Genomic DNA, 17521 nt, shown 5'->3' with positions numbered 1-17521 from the left:
CAGAGAAAATAGGTAGGCTTATCACTTTAAGTAAAATTGTTTTAAGTAGTTCCTTTAGTTTAAATTGCGATTTATCTTTAATTTAGCTGTTTTCCTTTTGTTCTGGCAAATGTTATTTTCCAACAACTGGTTATTATTTGGCAAAGGAGGAGTTCAGTTTTGAAATTGTTACTAGTTTATTGCAGATTTTTCTGAGTGTATGTGCAAGGTGAATTGTAGATTATTTAAACTGTACCCAGAGTATGAATAATTCTGAGTATCTTTTTTTAGAATTGTTGGTCCTTGAGGATACAATTCAGTATCATTGTCGCATCCATCTGTATTTTAATGTATGCGTATTTATGTAGCTGTGTATTTGTAAATAGAAACTGAAAGGAATATTAATGTAGACTGTGGAAGCATGTACATATATATATGAGAGTGTGCTGGTGCAGGCACAGCCTGCAAGGCTCCCAGGTGGCTGAAGTGTCCGTGTGGGGCTGGAGATTGGGTACCTGAGCTCAGGTGGGGTGGGTTGGGCTGAACTGCTCGTACCTGTTGGGAGATGAAGGATAATTTGTGTTATCTGTCTCTGGATTTAGGTTTAGAGGGTCTGTTCCTTCTATGTATGAAATAGTGTGCAGAACTTTCAAAGTGAAAAGCTGTGTATTCACTGAACATGCCATATGTAGTGTTTTTGTTTTAAATGAACTCTTCAAAAATGTGTCACTACTTAAAAAAACCTCTTATATTTAAATTGGTAGAGTATATTACTGGAATTGAAGCATGAAAAAATTGATTATTGAGAAGTTTCATCAGTATATGTTAATTTTTATGTATAAATTAATATCTTTGTGTAGAGGAGTCATGCCTCGCAATTGCTTTCTTCTGTCCTTCTAATAGAAAATAACGAATACTTGCCTCTGATTTTTACATGTCATTAAAAAAACCCTTGGATTTCCTTTTTAGTAATCAGTAAGGCAGTAATTGATAATTTCTGAGATTCTACGTTGCTGTCTGCTTCTGTTGCCTGTTTAATTCTTCGAACTTTTTTCCAGACAGCTTTTGTTTACGACCAAATAGAATTTTTGCATCTAACCCCAGAATGACACCGTAGTACTGCTTAAGGATGTATAAGGAGCTACATAACATAATAGACTGTAAATAAATAATATAAAAATGTAAATATTATGTTACTATTTTTTCTAACTTATTATGACAATACATTTAATTTTTCACTCAATATCATAGCTGTGCTCTAAAAATGAATTAAAAAAGTGTGAGAACACATGTGCCGGCATATGTCTAGTCTTGTAGATTTTACTCAAGTAGAGTTATTTTCTCTTTTTACCGTTTTCTGCTTTAGTCTTAGGATAGCCTGTGATTTTCTTTGAACCTGATGTATGTATGCCATTCAGCCTTTGAGATATTTTTCCTCAGCAACACTTACAGCCTCTTGCTGCATACGAAGGATAATACCTGTATACAGCAGAGCGCACCTGGTGCATTTTCATTTCCTCGAGTGTTGTGTTGAGATGAAGCACTCCACTGCCAGTCTCTCTCACACTTGGCTGGTTTGTATTCAGAGCTGATCTCTAAAGCTGTCTTCATTCCCTTTCTCTTGCTGCATGTCACTGTTACAAGCTGCCTGAGATGGGGGCTGTCTTTTAAAATAGTAGATGCTGTGGCAGCAAAACCAACACAATTGCCATCCTGCAGAAAAGAGTTTCTGCTAGCAGGTGTGTACTGGTAGATGGTGGCTATGGATTCATGTAAATACATTAATGCAAAAATCTGTCAAGTTAAAGAATGTGTTTCTGACTTGAGCTGAGACATTTTGCCTGTAGCTTCAGTTAGATTTTCTAATAATGCAGCTTTTAAATGCAGAGAATTCTGTTATTTATATACATAGTATAATATGATTTAGCAAAATCTAGTAATTTAATAGTCTTAGCAATTTTTACAGAGAAATACGACCTGGGGCCTCTTCCACATGCTTTGCTTGACAGATACTGGCAAGAGTTGCACTACTGGAGTACGGCTGTCAGTGTCCAGGATTCTGTATGTTAATAACATCTATTGTGACTTGGATACTGTGAAATATGATTGTATTTAATTTTTTAAAGTTAGTTTTGTGGTTTTGTTCATTGTCCATATGTACTGTTAAGTACACCTAGTTTCTTTTACTTGAATAATAAAACCTTTGTGTTTAGAAATTATTTTTTATTAATATTATTTCTATTCATAGAGGAAGCTGCAGAAGGGGGGAAAATCAGCTTCCTAATTTATTATCTTTGTTGAGTTGCTCTTAAACAAAGCCTAGTTATTGTTGACAAAGGTAATAGTCCCTTCCACTCCCTTGGTTTTAACTGTCTTTATGAAATTTGATTTTGAAACATTAATTCAGTATCCCTTGCAAGATTCTCATTGAACATGGTGTGTACCTGTTGTCTATAGCTTCTAAAATTAAAATGTTCTGAATTTAAGGCATCATAATTGCCCATCAGCATTTGTTTTAGGAGTTTTCTAAAGTAGGATACAGCAGTGTATTTTGTTACAAAGCTCTTGGCTTCTGTACTATGTCAGCTTGTTTTCTAGTTCCCTAAATGGTGTCCTCCACTTCTTATAGCATATCTTAAAAGTATCCTTAAACTGGAAAGGATGCTTGGCAGTAAAGGCTCAGAATAAAAAGGCTTTACAAGCAACATTTTATTCAGGCTTTTGAAGGGTTAGTTCAAATAGCGGGTGGGGAGAATCAAGAGCAGTACGTTCTCTTTTTCCTTCATGGAAATATTTGGTGTTACAGGACTGCTAAGTGTTTAAGAGTTTGCTTCACAACGTAATGTACTGGTACAAGAGAAAATACCTGTAAAGGTTCTTGTACACTAACGTACGTTGATCAGATTAGTAAAAGAATAGTTTATTGTGGGTCTTGACTTTCTCGACTTCTTTTTTATCCTGTTTCATTTACATGGGAGTTAAATATTTAGTAATTTTGTAGACAACTGTTAAATTATGTCAGGATTGAGTTAATAGAAAGCAAGGGCCGGTATGTGTGCTACCTGGCTTTGGTTGTTTACAAGGCAAGTGTCCAGTCAAAGGTGGCAGTTCCATCACTAGTTAAGCCAATTTCAGTCAGGGTCAATGTGACCCAACTCTCCTGCCACCCCTTTGCAATGGTCCCTTTTTGGGGGGGTTTTACCCTGGGGGGAACCAGCTCGGAGTATCAGTTTGTCACTGGACTGAAGAAGCTTAAAAATAGCCTGTTTCAGGTTGCTGGCTGTGATGTGATTTACAGATACTTTTGCCAGAATAAGCAGGAAAATGGGTATTAGAATAAGTGGCCAAACAGCAAGGGAAGTGGAGACAAGTTTCTTAATTTATGTAGCATTGTCTACTATTGCCTGCGTGTCATTGTTACTGTGCTGCGCTTGTAATTTGAAATTGATATCTGTGAATATATTTTCACTCGCAGGCCAGACATCCCAGGTTTTAGAATTTTTGAGTGTTGATCTCCTTCAGGATGAGTCTAATTCTTCTCTCACTTTATCACTGGACCTTGAACACTGAAATTACTTTTACTTATTTCATAAGGGACTGGGCTAATGCATGCAGAACAGTTATTTTATCTAATTTTAGCACATGGGGTAGATGCAGAGAGAGTCATAACATGACAAAATTGTTAACATATTCCCAAGTACTTTTGATAAACCATGTGAACATACATGAAGTAAGTGATAGACATTGTAAATTTTTCTTACTGCAAAGAATTTGGGTGACCCAGTGCATCCATCCCAATTTCAAGAGAAGAATCTCTGTGTAAATAGTATCATGCTCACTTTTCTAATACAGTGTTGAAATACCATAAGTCAAAGGTTTTAGACAAAGAACCATACCTTTCTATCTCTGGATGATGCCTGTTACACCAATACTATATGGTGACTGAGATAATGCATCCCTCCCCTCTTTCTTACTTCCTGAAAAACGATCATAGACATTTTGTTTTCATGGAGAACTGAAGTTCATTTTGAAGCCAGTTCAAACTGATAATTTTTACAGGCTGCCATTCTTCATGTGTATTGGACATGCTCTTATGCCAGTCCCCGGAGTTTTACTGGCTCTAGAAACTAAATGGCAAATGTTAAAAATCATTGTTTTGTCTTTGACCTGTCAGCTGGTAACAGATCTAATGTGGCTTAAGCTTTTTGTCTTCTGCAAAAAATAAGAAATGGCAGTTAAGACGAAGGGCAGTTCATAGTTGTGGATTTTTTTTAAACTAGGCTCTTTGGATAAGAGATGTTGGCTGTGGATAATGGCTTGTATTCAGCTGGCTCCACAGTCCTGTTTTACTGTTGAAAATGGAAGACACCTGTTAAATAGCATGAACTTACTGAAAGGAGTTCTGCAGCCTAGGCTTCTCTGTAGGAAGTTGTATTTGTCTGGAAGCTTTAATGCAAGCTTTCCTTTTCCTGGCAATTGACTCTTGTGATGGTGATAAATTCACTGTCAGTGGGTCTGGATGTTGATACAGAAGTTTTCAATTATCTTTAATTTAGTCTGTCAGTGAAAGTCTTCTGTTTGTCTGAAGGTTTGACTTTCCCTGGTGTTGCCCACACAACTTACTTTCCTGGACACAGAACACGCAGTACTTTAAATACTAAGATAGAATTGTAGTTCTGTCAAGTATTTCAACTTTTGGTCTTCAGTGAGCATTTCTGATCTGAATTTGATTAATATTCACTGAGACTTCAACTATTTAAATAGTAGAGGCTTAATAAAAAAAAGGGTTTGTGTAAAGCATTCTGGAGAGTAGGATCACATCTTGAGATTAAAGTAAAAATTTTTCGATTTAGAAAATAAATTTTGATGTAGTCAGTTTTTGTTAGAGTTTCCTTCTATTACTGCCAAATTGAAAAATGTTTGTAGAGCTCTCATATGAAGGTGATAGGAAGCTGTATGCTAAAGATGCTGTTTTCTTATGCATTCATTCTGTTTCATGACTACCACAATATTTGTCTTGTTTAGTAAAGTAGGGACTGTAACTTCTCCAGTATCCAAACATATACTTGAGGTGTTACAGTTTAGCCATCGTGTGAAACCATTAGCATATAGCAATGTGATTGCTGCTTCTTTTCTTGATGTTTGCGTAGCCAAATGGAGAATTACACTGGGAAGCTGCTTGGTGTTTAAAAACAAACTAATGTTTGGACAGATCACAACCTGGATTAGGCTTTTGACTTGGTTTGAGAAGCAAAAGCTTTTATACTGGTGCAAAGCAGAGGCAGGAAAGTAGACTGACACGAGGAGGGTGCAGAATGACTTTTAAAAACTCACTTAGAATGAGTCTGCAACTTAATATTTAGACATTGGTATTTGCCTTTCAGAAATGTGGCAGAATTCCAGTACTTTTGTATTGTGGGTGGAATTGAATGAAAGAGGTTTCAGAAATTATTTATTTTAGTAGCTGATTTCTTTTGTGGGATTCAAAGTGAGAAAGGAATCCCAAGCATTACTGGAAAAAATTTTAGAAGTGTTGTTGACATACAGAATGAAAAAAATGAATCCTAAAATTTAGAATAATAAATACTAAAGTGTCCTAATTGATTTCCAGAATAAATTACTGTAGTAAAACCTAAGGAGGTGTTACATGAATCATTGCATAAGTATGGTAGAAACCTTTAACTTGACTTTTTTTTTTCTAGGTAATTTCTAGTTATTGAATATTTTGTAACTGACTGTGAGGGTGCCCAAGTTACTTAGTTTTGGTCATCATATTCTGATAATAAATTGAGGTTGAGAGAGAGAAATTTTAAATATTGTGCAAAACTGGGAAAAAAGCCACCAAGATGAGCCTAGTTCTCAGTCTATAGAAAATTCTTTGACTCTTAGAGTTTGTGGATGGTAGCTTTTGTTAAATCCAGGAAAGTGATTTGTAGAGAGATAAAGCTTTTGCAAGTCAGACTTAAATTATGTTTATCTAATCAGTGTTTATCTAATGTTTAAAGAAGGAGGATAGTAAGGAATATATGTTAATGGGCATCTTTTTATAATTAATTGAGACATGGATCCTTTCTGTAGATGCAATGCTGAAGCTATTAAGCTTTGATTGCTTCTCTTTTTTTTTCCCAGAAGAAAGGATGTTCCAGTTCATGTATGCACTACAGCTGTGTGCATTATTGCAACAAATTAATGTCTGTTGTTCTGCTTACTTTTCTGAAAGCGTTTCGTAAATCTATGGGTAGTTTAATGGAAAAGGAGTCCTTCCAGAATTCAAAATATTCTTTGTGGGTGTTCCCTGCAAGGTAGAGCATGGGATTTGAGTCATAAAGAGGAAGAATTAATTTTAGAAGTTAAGGTTCAGAAGCACAGGTTACTGCGGACTAAATGGCTTAAGTATTCCTATTCAGTAATTATTGTAGATAAAAGCATCTGAAATATTAATCTTCTGTTGAGTCTTTAATGTTTTATTTTGCATCTCATGCAGTGCTATGGGAAAAATTGAAGGAGGTAGTTAAAGCAGTTCTTCCTGTTAAGCTCTTCCAATGGGCATTATCATGTGTATGCAAAAGCACACTGCCAACAAAAGTCATCGGTCTGGATTTGTAGGTTCTGGTAGGGTTGCTTATCAGTAGAAACAGAGCAGTGACTAACTAGTGTTATCATGGACATGGGAGCACAAACTTGCCTCGTGTGTCCCTTTACAGGGCATTCTTGGCCAGTGATACTGAGGCAAACCACCCCTTGTCTCTGCAGTGCTGGTACTGAGAGTTCCCGGTCTTGCCACTTTTATGTGTACGACTTGCATGTTAAGTCACTTTGGAATTTAGAAGTGTCTGATCCTCGAGTTCTGGAAGGTGACATCCAGTCTCTGTACAATCTGTATATGTGTATATTATGTCCTTGTAGGTAGATTGTACTGTTTATTACACATCTGTATTTCATGAGACTGGATATTTTTTGCTGGCTTGGTTCCTTGGTACTTTTTAGTCATTTTACATCAATACTTTATAACTGTTACAGCTACGTGGGGTGGTTTACAGGCTACCTGCCTACTTAACTTATTGGTACTTTCATGAAAGATAAATGAAAATTGCCCTTTAAGTCTCAAAATGCCATAGATAATTACGTTTCCCATCTTTCTCTTTCTTTCCGTTTTTGTGTATAACTTCTGTCATTACTACTCTGTGATGTCAACACCAGCAAACATTGTAAAGAGGCCAGAAGTAAAAGAGAGAGAGAAAATGAAGGGGAATTACATTATTTTGTATGGATAACCAGAGCATGTCAACTGGATGAAATGCGGCTGCTCAGAATAGAATGTGAGCAGACTACTGCTTTGTCTGTACCATCTCTTCCAAAATGTTTTGCCCTGTTAATACACTACTGTTGAACATCGTATTTTGGCAATAAGATATTTTGGGAAAGATAGAGAAATACTGGTATCTGAATTCCAGAAACTCTTTTCTGGTGCTGTTGACAGCTTTTGACTTTTTGCCCTAGTTTCTATGACTGATTTCTGAGAACCAGTAGGATCATAACATGAGGTAAGAGAGACAAAGCTGTCAGCCATCTGTGGACAAATAATTAAAAGGTTAAAAGGATTAAATGCCTCTTCAACTAAAAATAAAACAGATGGTACCCATCATTCTAGCTCTCCTTCTGTGTTTCTAAAGGCTGTCTGAACCAATAATTCTCAAGACCAGAATATGACCTCAAAGTTTCTTCAAATGCAGCACAGCAGATTTTCTTACACGTTTTTCTTCTTGCTGCTTTTAGAGGAACTGCTGTTGAAACTATTCTGAGGAACTAGAGCTTTGCATTTAAAACTTAATTTCTGCAAAAAAACCCGCATTACTTCTATGTGGATACTTAACGTATTGTGACTATTGCAATATCTGATACCTGATTTGCATTAATTTGCGACTTTTCTTTAGAATACTGAAGTAGTGAATTGATTTTACTGAAACTGTACAATTGCTTTTTTGAAGCTTGTAAGGTTATGACTGACTGTTCATTCATAAATAATGAAATGTCAGGCTCAGGAGTAATAAAACTTGTATTCCTTTTCTTGATTTGAATTTCCATGTCTAAATATCAGTTCTGGTCCTATTTGTCACTGTTTATTTTGGCTTCCTACAGAGATCTTGCCCATAAAATGACAGTCAGTGCTCAATTTTGATTGTTGTGTTAAATTACAAGGATGAGATTTAACAAAATACTCATACGTGTTTACAGATGGTTGCAGAACAGCTTCTAGAGCCTGTAAAAGGTTTCTTACATGCTTGCTTTTTTTTACCAGTTGTATCTTATCTGACACTAGTGTTGAACGTGAAAGCATTTGAAAATGGATTTTTTTTTGTTTTGTATATATAGTGTGGAAGATGTTGACAATTTCTGTTCTTAATCACTCTAATATGACTTACACTATATGTGAATATAATCATAATTTCCTCTGTATCAACAACTCTGTTAGCACTGCCTTTTTAAATAGAAAAGTGATTGTTCTACCGTGTGTTCGAGACAGACGGCTATGTTCTATAGCTTGCAACTATAGACACTGGAGAAATACAGGTAAAAGGTTTGCTTATCTGTAAGGAAGTTCTCAAATACTGTACTCTGGTGCATTAAGATCTTTCACGGTGTATTTTACACACTTCTTTATATTCTGTTTTGTAATTGGCAGTTTCATGTTAATAGGATGCAAGTATGAATAGCTTACTTCTTTTGACTGTTCCTTAAGGTCAAACGTTTATCCATTCTGTTGTGTTTAACTTTTACATAGTAAATATTTAAATACTTCTCACTGTAATTTGTCTGTTAATATTTCTATAATTAATCAGGTATGCAGGCAGAGGTAGTAGTGATTTGTGGTTTTCATGACAAAACTGAACCAGCAAAACCACTACTTAACTAAAGAAAGCCTAATAAATTCTTCCAATTATGTTCCTCCACTCTGAATAATATTCTGGTGTCTAAGTTAACAGCTTGTTGAGAAAACTCATGCTATTAACCATTCTCACTTAAAAATTATGCTACAAAGCTCTCAGTATTACCACAAATAATTAAAATTAGCTTGAACTCATCAGATAAAAATACAGTTATTTTGACCCTTTTGAGCATTCTTGTAAGATCTTTTGCAAAGATAAGGAAGTCTTTATTGTTGCAGTGCATTTCTTTGCGCTTCTTACAGTCTTCATGATGTAACCTTATTCCAGGTAAGTAATTTCCTCTGTTAATATAATTTAGGTTTTACATAAAATCTATGTTTTTAGGGAAAACATATGAAGTACCAGTGCTAGGTCCAGGGAGATTCTGCAGCAAAGACAGAAACAAAACTGTGGAGCACCCAGTTTCTAGAAATTTGCATGTGATTGACATGTTTAACTAAGGCTTTGTTCAGTAGTATGCAACCTGCTTGGGTATTTTCTGAATATGAAGACCTTTTTTTAAAAGAAAAATATGTGCTTTGGTTTTGCTTTAACCACTGCTTTTCAATCAGTTTTATACTTCTGTATTAGTCAGAGCTGAAGTAATTATTTTGTGTGTGAAGAATAAACACAAGCCTATCCACATACACGCTTTCCAAAGCCCTCCTTGAGGACAGAGCTCTGAAACCGTGCACACTGGTCCGTGCCAGTGTACAGGGCACAGGAATTGAAGTGGTTGTTCAGTTAGCAGCCAGAGAATTGATGAGCAACCAGAGGTGTTGCAATTGGTTTTTTTGTTTTCTTACTGATAAGTGCAGTATCTGAGTGCGGTGGAGTGTGAATCAGTTATTCATCAGGTTTGTAAAGAAGAGTCTAAAGTCAAAAGCAGCAGGGCTCTTGGGTCACAATTCACTATAAAATGTTTTTGTGAAAGACATCTTTTGGCAGGCTGTTGAGTGTAGGCACTGGTCACTCACCTTCGTTATCTAATACTCTGTTGCATCAACTTCTCTGTCTTTTGTTGTTAAAGTTATTTACTGCCATATATTCCATTCCTGTATCTCAATAAAATAATTGTGAAGTAGCAGTGAGTGATTTTTTTTTAAATGAGGTTATTGTCTCATATTGTATGTGAGGAAGTTAAATGTTATTCCCATATGAGAGAAGATGTCACTGTCAGAGACAGTACCAGAATCCTGGTATTGTGGCTTTCGCTTCTGGGTATTAGTTACTAATAATCTTTCTCCAATGTTGGATTTCATACCTTTTCTTTGACAAAGGTCGTTTCAAAACTGTATTTGCCTAATAGATGCAATGATAAAAAGTGTCCATACTTACACACATGACTGAGATAAAAATGAGGAAAATGGCAAGTGGAACTTATGTTAAAAACTTGATCTTGTAGTTTAGCACGATGATAGTTGGCAATTGCTTTTGGCACGTGATGAAATGGTGTTTCCCATCTGTTTCTCTGTGGGAGTTAAGTCTCTTTGAAATATTTGTGTAGCTATTTAATTTTGTGGTATATTCAGCTGATTTACTTGTAACAGAACTTTGTATTTGCTGTGTAGAAAAGGATTTTGCATTATAAATCAGACTTATTTTTACGATATGCACTACTAGTTTCCAGGTGTCAATGACCTGATACTGAGTGGTCTAATATGTGCAAGAATAGTGATGAATACTTATGCTTTGAAATTATGTGCGTTAGCTATATGCATGTTGTTTTACCCCGTGGCAAATTCAGTATAGCTCACCTACTAGAAGGGCAGTTATGGTAAATCTGTTTCTGTTCATTTCACCTTACTGTGGGGCAAGAACATGTGTGGTCAGTGCCACTGAAGAATTGCCATGCACCTCTTTACCTGTGGTAATTAGTGTGGCCATACCTAAATCAGTCTGTTAAATTAAAATCTTCTATTGAAAGTTTTAACAGATATTAAAGCAGTTGGTTTTTACTTTCTCCTTCCATAATCAGAAGTAACATTTGGCACTATTTACCATAAAATAACTGTGCTTTTGGGCTTTAGTAATGATAATTCATCAATAGTGTCAGAGTTGTCTACAGTTAAAAAAAAAACCAAACAACAAAAACCAACCAACCAAAAAAACAAACAAAAAACCGGAGTTGCTAAGACTTCAAAAGAACATTAACTGTTTTTTAAAGACCTATGAATCTTGTGAAGGATGCCAGTGAGATTAAATGTGCTGTATGACACTAAGGACAAGGACTTTCTGTGTGCACTTAAGCAAACAATATTTCCTTTTGCCTGTTCCTGCACACTGTTCTTCTGTAGATGCTTCTGTAAAGTGCCATACACCTCGCTCCCCGCCCCACAGCAGAACTGTTTTACTGTGAAAGCGTAGCTGGGTTGCAGGACTCTGAAGGTGTTAAAGACAATAAAAGGTCATGTTATGTTCTTTCTCCTTTATTCTTTCTAGCTTCCTCCTTCACGTGTTCTTTGGATCTTTTCTCCCACAATCCAGCCCTGCATCATCTCCCAGATTAAAAAGGGAAGTTTATTCCTGTAATCAACTTCTGCTTTGCTTTTCACTTCTTTCTCCTTTTTATGTACTGTCTAATTACTGACTGGTGTTCCTTTTCTCCAGCTTCCACCAAAGTCTGGATTTGACCCTAGATTAAAATTGTTCCACCTGTTATTTCTGGTGGCCACAGACCATTCTCATTCATCCTCTATGATATGTGTCGTTGACAATTCGCTGTATTCTTTTCACACTGTTGTTTTCCGTGTCCCTTCCTTAGCTCTCTCTCACCATGTTTTTCTTCATCCTCCTGTAAGACCTGATTGTTGATCAAGTCTCTAAGAGCTCCCAGGAGTTACTTTGCATCATGCCTTCTCCTGACATTGTACTGCTGTGATCTGAGCATGCCCTGTCTCGTTCTGCTCCTGGAGCATCAACTGTGGTGAGCCTGTTGGAGTAAAGCCACAGGACTCTAGCTCCTGCGTGATCTGCAGTGATGGTTTTTAGCATTATCTGTATGCTTTAAAAAAACTGTGTAATTTGAACAGAGTTTGTTGTGGTTTTTTTTTTACCCAGAAGCCATCAGTTAAGTTTTTAATGGAAATTCAAATTTGTTTTAATGATTTTGCTTAAGAGTTCAAGAGATCCTGTTTTCCCAGAAGCGGTGTTGAAAAGGTGAAGTGTAAGCATGAGATATTTGTTTCAAAAGTTTAGCAAGCTGTAGTAAAATGTGTCTGTATAGCTCCCAGATGGTCAGTAGCACGTCTGATGAGAACAGTTTTAGTATTTCAAGGGAGCTACGGGATTTCTTATGCTGTTAAATAAAAATTGGCAAGATCCATCAAATCTTTTACACTGAAGCCATCCCAGATGTATCCAGCTCTCAGTAATTTATTCCTTTTTATGACATTGCAATAAAGAAGAGAACATTTTAATTAAGTTCTGGTTATGGTTGTGCATTTTTTTGTAGCGAGGTGTACTATTTTGCTGGAATCACTGTGGGTATATAAAATTAAGTATACTTTATACTCAAATCAATGCTTCAAAATATAGTCTTTTTAAAATGCTTTATGTTACTGAGGTTTAGATGTTTAGTTACTACAATATATGTACAGATTACTGGAAATTTTAATTTTATATTCTATAAAATCAAGATATGTCCATTATTAATATTCTGTGACTTCTTTACTGCTACATTAGGTGAGGTTTTTTTTATAGTAATCCCAGACATCTAAAAATGATTGGTTCTATTTGTTGTAAGATTATGTTTTGCTTAAAATTTGTTTTCATTTAGCCAAGAGATAGCCATATTTCATCTTAAATCATGTGCCACTGAGGTTGCTGATGTCATAGTATTTTATCATCATAAGGAACACCAGAAGATCTTCTACTCTAACTCCTGCTCAAAGCAAAGTCAGCTAGAGCAAGTTGCTTAGGACATTGTCCAGCTGTGTTTTGGGTATCTCCAAGGATGGAGACTGTTTAAACAGAATGTTCTGTGCCTCAGTATGGACCCAGTGCTGCAGGTGCTGAGGTAGATCTGTCTAGATCTCTGTCTGCTGGGGATGCTCAGGCAGCCCAGGATGCTGTTGGGCTTCAAAGCTGCAAGGGCATATTGCTGGCTTGTACGTAACAACCTCTTCCCCAGATCTTTTATCTGCAAAGCAACTTTTCAGTCAGTAGGCCCCCAGCCAACTGGTGCTTGGGATTAATCTGCATTTTGATTAATATCAGAGACTTTTGAAGAGGTTTTATAGCATCTCCAGTGGATGGATCTGCAGTTTTTGAGTCCCATTCTTGTTTCTGAGACATTATTTTTGATACGAGTTATTTTAATTTTTGAAGTTCTAGGTTTCATTTCCCTTTTTCTGAAGAGACAGAACATTCAGATGCATGTTACTGCTCAGCAGCTGTGCCATAGTACATGTTGTACACACGTGTGCTCTCTTTCCACATGATGCATATGGGAAGAAATTCAAGTAGACCTCAGTGGAACAGTATTCAGCTAAAATTTATTTCACTTTTGCCAGCCATGACATGGCAGTTTTTGCAGCTCAGCTAATGCATAAATGCTTGTTGCCTGCTTTTCACTCAACTGCATGTGAGCTTATTTACTTGCTAAGAAAAGAAAGTGGGATAGCAAATGGAATGTGCATTAAATTTGTGTTAATTAAACTGAAAGCAGATGTCCTATTGAAGTTTTCAAAACTAGTTCTCTCTCTTTATAATAGTAAAGGTTCTGTATAGTTCAGCTCAAAAGGATACTGAGAGACAGTAAAATGGTCTATTATTTAATTATTTATTTTATGACACTACTCTGTTAGCTCACTTATTTCAGCTAAGGTTTATGGTTTTCTTAAAACATCTACTGGAACACTTGCTTTACAACTGTATCTTATATCCCCAGGCAACATTTTCAGTAAGGCATTTGGTATTTAATACAATGTGTAATAGTTTCCCTTAAAAGAATGAGTTACAAAATTCTTTGATTAATATGCTTTATAGAAAGGAATTTTTTCTTAAATTTGCATTACTAGAGCAAGCAACATGGCTCAGTTTCTTTTAATAACAACAATATCCTTAGTTTTTTCCTAGAACAACAATGAAAACATCTTTTTTCCTGAGTATTTAAAGGAACAGAACAGTCATGTTTTACCAGACTTGCTTCTTAAGGAAATATATGCGCTGAAAAGACTAATATTTCACAGCCGTGTGGATATCTCCACACTGTAAACTGGTAGTCAGCAGCAGTCAGCCTTTTTGAGCAGGGGTTCAGCATGTGCCTGCAGATGAATTTTCATTCTTCAGCCCTCTTCTGTTGTGCTCTTGGTTCTGGGAAGTGATTCCAGCATTTTGCCATCACTTCTCTTGGATTGTGCTCTTTGAGGCTCACAGGCAGAGTTGTGTAACTTCTGTTCATGCACAGATCATGTAGCACAGCATTTCTGTGAATGGACAACCTCTTTTCCCTTGCCCATCTTTATTCTGTTGGCAGACTGTTGACAAATTGGCAGCAAAACCCAACAGGATTTGAGGGAGTATTTCCTTGTATTTGGTGATCTCTTCAGAGGTAGCGTGTTCTTGCCATGAATTTTTATCCCATGCGGATTGACGCTTTGAACAATTATATCCTCTCCATGGAAGTAAAAATGAAGATTCCTGGAATGCAACTTTTATCATATTTTTCTGTTTGCAGAATGTTAGTGGTGGTCTTTCCTTTCTGGTTACTGATGTTGTTACTGTATTTGCTCTCTTTTCCAAAACCTTTTTTACCCTGTTCTCACAATATTGCACCTTGCTGCATGGCCAGGACACCACCTGAGCTGAGGACTTCCCTTGCTCATGTGGGTTTTGTTGTGCTATGGTCTGTGTTGGGTCTTGAACAAAACCGTGACCTTCTACTACTCAGAACTACTCAGACCTTCTGCTACTCAGCATGTCTTATAGAGGAGTGGATAGAAAAACCATTAATAATAAGATGCCATGGCACTCTATTTAGGACAATATCAGGATATAATAAAAATATCTAATACCTTTAAATACAGTGAGACTGCAATATTGTTTTAACTGCAGGTACCGAGAGGCTATTCACAAGTGGGATGAAGCGCTTCAGTTAACTCCAGAGGATGCTACGCTTTATGAGATGAAATCTCAGGTAATGCATGACAATTCTTTACCAGTTTAGAAATTAAAAAAGAAAACATTGTGCTTGTGGACAGATACCATGAAACATTGAATAGTTGTTGTATGCGTAAACCACAGCACAATTTAGTTTTTCTTTTTTCCCCACCACAAGAAGGTATCTTTTAACAGGAATTAAAATAATGTGGTTATCCTAGGCAATCGTAATAAATAACATCTTTGTTAAGACATGAATTAGGATGTTGTAATATGGAAAAAGCAACTGAAATATTTTAAATATGTTATTGAGAAGAGTGAGGAGAGCCTTACTGTGATAGATTAGCAAATATGACCAATAAAAATCTGGCTGCTCTTTCTAAAGAGTTGGCTTAATACTGTCAGCATTAAACAGGAATGGTGTATGCAAAAGATACATGCTGGTCTGTTTTCATAGTAAATATAAATTAGTCTTGGAAAAGCGCATTAAACAGAGTATACTTACAATGTCAATTCATCTAAGCCTTTATTTTAAAGCTGTTTTGAGGAAAAAGGCCTGCAGACATCAGTGCCTCACTAAAGTTATGAGGTCATCTTGTAATTTCGGTATTTCAGTGTGTCTTTGCATGGCTTAGATGACAAAAGTGCCAGGATCTGTTATTTTGTTTGGATTGGGAAGATTTTGTCTCCATCTGCATGGAAAGGTACAAAAATGCTTCTTTTTTCCTGTATTAAATAAAAATACCCTTCTGCAAAAATTATTTTAATTTGGAAGATGAGAGCTAGAAATGTGTGGCTTCTTTCAACCAGCTGGACATCTTCTCACACCGCTGTTGTCTCTGAAGTGAAGAAAAGTTAATTCTGCAAAAGAATTAATTGAGTAATCATAAGTTCATTTCAATACAGTAATGCTGAAGGAAGCTTTCATTTTATATAGCTGCAGAACATTTAGATCTTTCTTGATTTTGCGTTTGGTTTGAGAAATATGTTGTGGCTTAAAGGTTTTTCTTACTGAGTTATTTGTGTATTGTATTGCTTTGTTATATGTACTTAAGGGATCCAGATAGACTGTGCAAGGAAAAACTGAGGGAGAGGTATGTGTGAAGGGTTGATTTCTGACTTGGTTAGTTAATTTCAGTGGTGTTGATAATAAGATGCAGTAATTGTTTTTATTTTAAATTGATATTTTTTCCTAATATGAGTCTCTAATTCTATATACTACACAGTTTGTTCACCCTACTTTCTAACCAGGCTAGATTTGTAGTAAAAAATTCCTTCCTATCTTCTAAGACAGGAGGCATGTATCTTTCTAGGGAAAAAACAAATCTTTTCATGCATCTTGTTCAAACTTTATGAAAATTCTGCATTGGTACTTTTTTTAACTTAAGCGTGGTTAGGATCAGATCTATATGTTATTTAGATAGCATGTTAGCATTTAGACTTCTCTTTTATGATTTATGTGCTTGACTCCTACATGCTTCTAGAGTTCCGTGGTACCAGAACATATATTAATTGAGTATTTATTTGTACTTGGGTGCCTTTACATCAGTGCTAGCTTAATGAGAGAGCTGTCTATCATAATATCCTGACAGCTTCCAACAGCCCGGAGGGCCATACAGATGGTGCAGGCGTGTAGCAATACTTCTCCCGTGATGCTTTTCCCAGCCTACAGCAAGCTGTGACCCTAGGAGTTCTGCATTTTCCAGGGCTTGAAAGGCTTTTCTTCAGCAAGTTTACCTCACTGCTTTCTGCTCTCATGTAAACTTAGCATCTGCAGAGCTATGTGCCAAGGAGTTTCAGATCTTAATTATGCACTGTTGGCAGTGACAGAGTAATATAATTCTGCTTTAATTAGCAGCTTCTGGGTTGCTGTAAAGGTTTTTAACTTGTTTAGCTGTTAATTTCTACATTTAATTTTTAACTCCACCAATAAAGAAATTCTGTTAAGATATGAAAACGGTATTGGTGCTACAACTTTTTCTTTTGCTGTAGTTTAAAACTTAACTATTCTTTGAATAAAACAGCCCACCTAGTAGGATTTCTTTTATGTTGGAAAGAAGTGGTTCATGTGCTCTGATGCTGGCTCCTTAACACAGGGTGTTTTTGAAGTAGCCTTTATTTTGCAATTAGAATTTTTTTTAATTTGTGACTTAGTTGAGCAAAAGGGGATGAAAAGGACAATTATGCTCAGCAGGACAAATGAGTGAATAGTTCCTTAACAATTCTTTATTATGGTCTTATGTGAATGCAAGAATTAAGCTAACTCTCCGAAAGTACTCTATTTAACTGAAATTAGACTGAAATATTTTCACACTGGAAATAACAGGAGAACAGGGAATAATGTTGGTTTACCAGGATCTGAACTATGATGCAGTGACTTATGCAAATGCATGCCTACTACAGCATCCTTCAATCAGTGCTCCAGCTGCAGTGCCCAGTACTGAGGGGTGGCTGATTGCTTACAAGTCCCTGTATTTTGGCTAGGTAACAAAGATGAGTATGAGGACTAAGGT

At 36.2% G+C, this 17521-nt stretch overlaps 1 protein-coding gene across 1 annotated transcript in view; it reads left to right on the top strand.

Moving 5' to 3' along the window:
* The window catches only part of TTC33 (tetratricopeptide repeat domain 33), a 32111-nt gene that overhangs the window by 1755 nt on the left and 12835 nt on the right, over positions 1 to 17521 (top strand). Inside the window, exon 2 of the mRNA XM_010185134.1 lies at positions 14964 to 15045. Coding sequence (XP_010183436.1) covers positions 14964 to 15045 — 82 coding nt within the window. The remainder of the gene's footprint in view (positions 1 to 14963; positions 15046 to 17521) is intronic.

The sequence above is a fragment of the Mesitornis unicolor genome, unplaced genomic scaffold (genome assembly GCF_000695765.1).
Source record: "Mesitornis unicolor isolate BGI_N332 unplaced genomic scaffold, ASM69576v1 scaffold15475, whole genome shotgun sequence".
NCBI classification, from domain to species: domain Eukaryota; kingdom Metazoa; phylum Chordata; class Aves; order Mesitornithiformes; family Mesitornithidae; genus Mesitornis; species Mesitornis unicolor.
The sequence above is the reverse complement of the archived record's forward strand: the minus strand, read 5'-3'. Positions and strand labels throughout refer to the sequence as shown.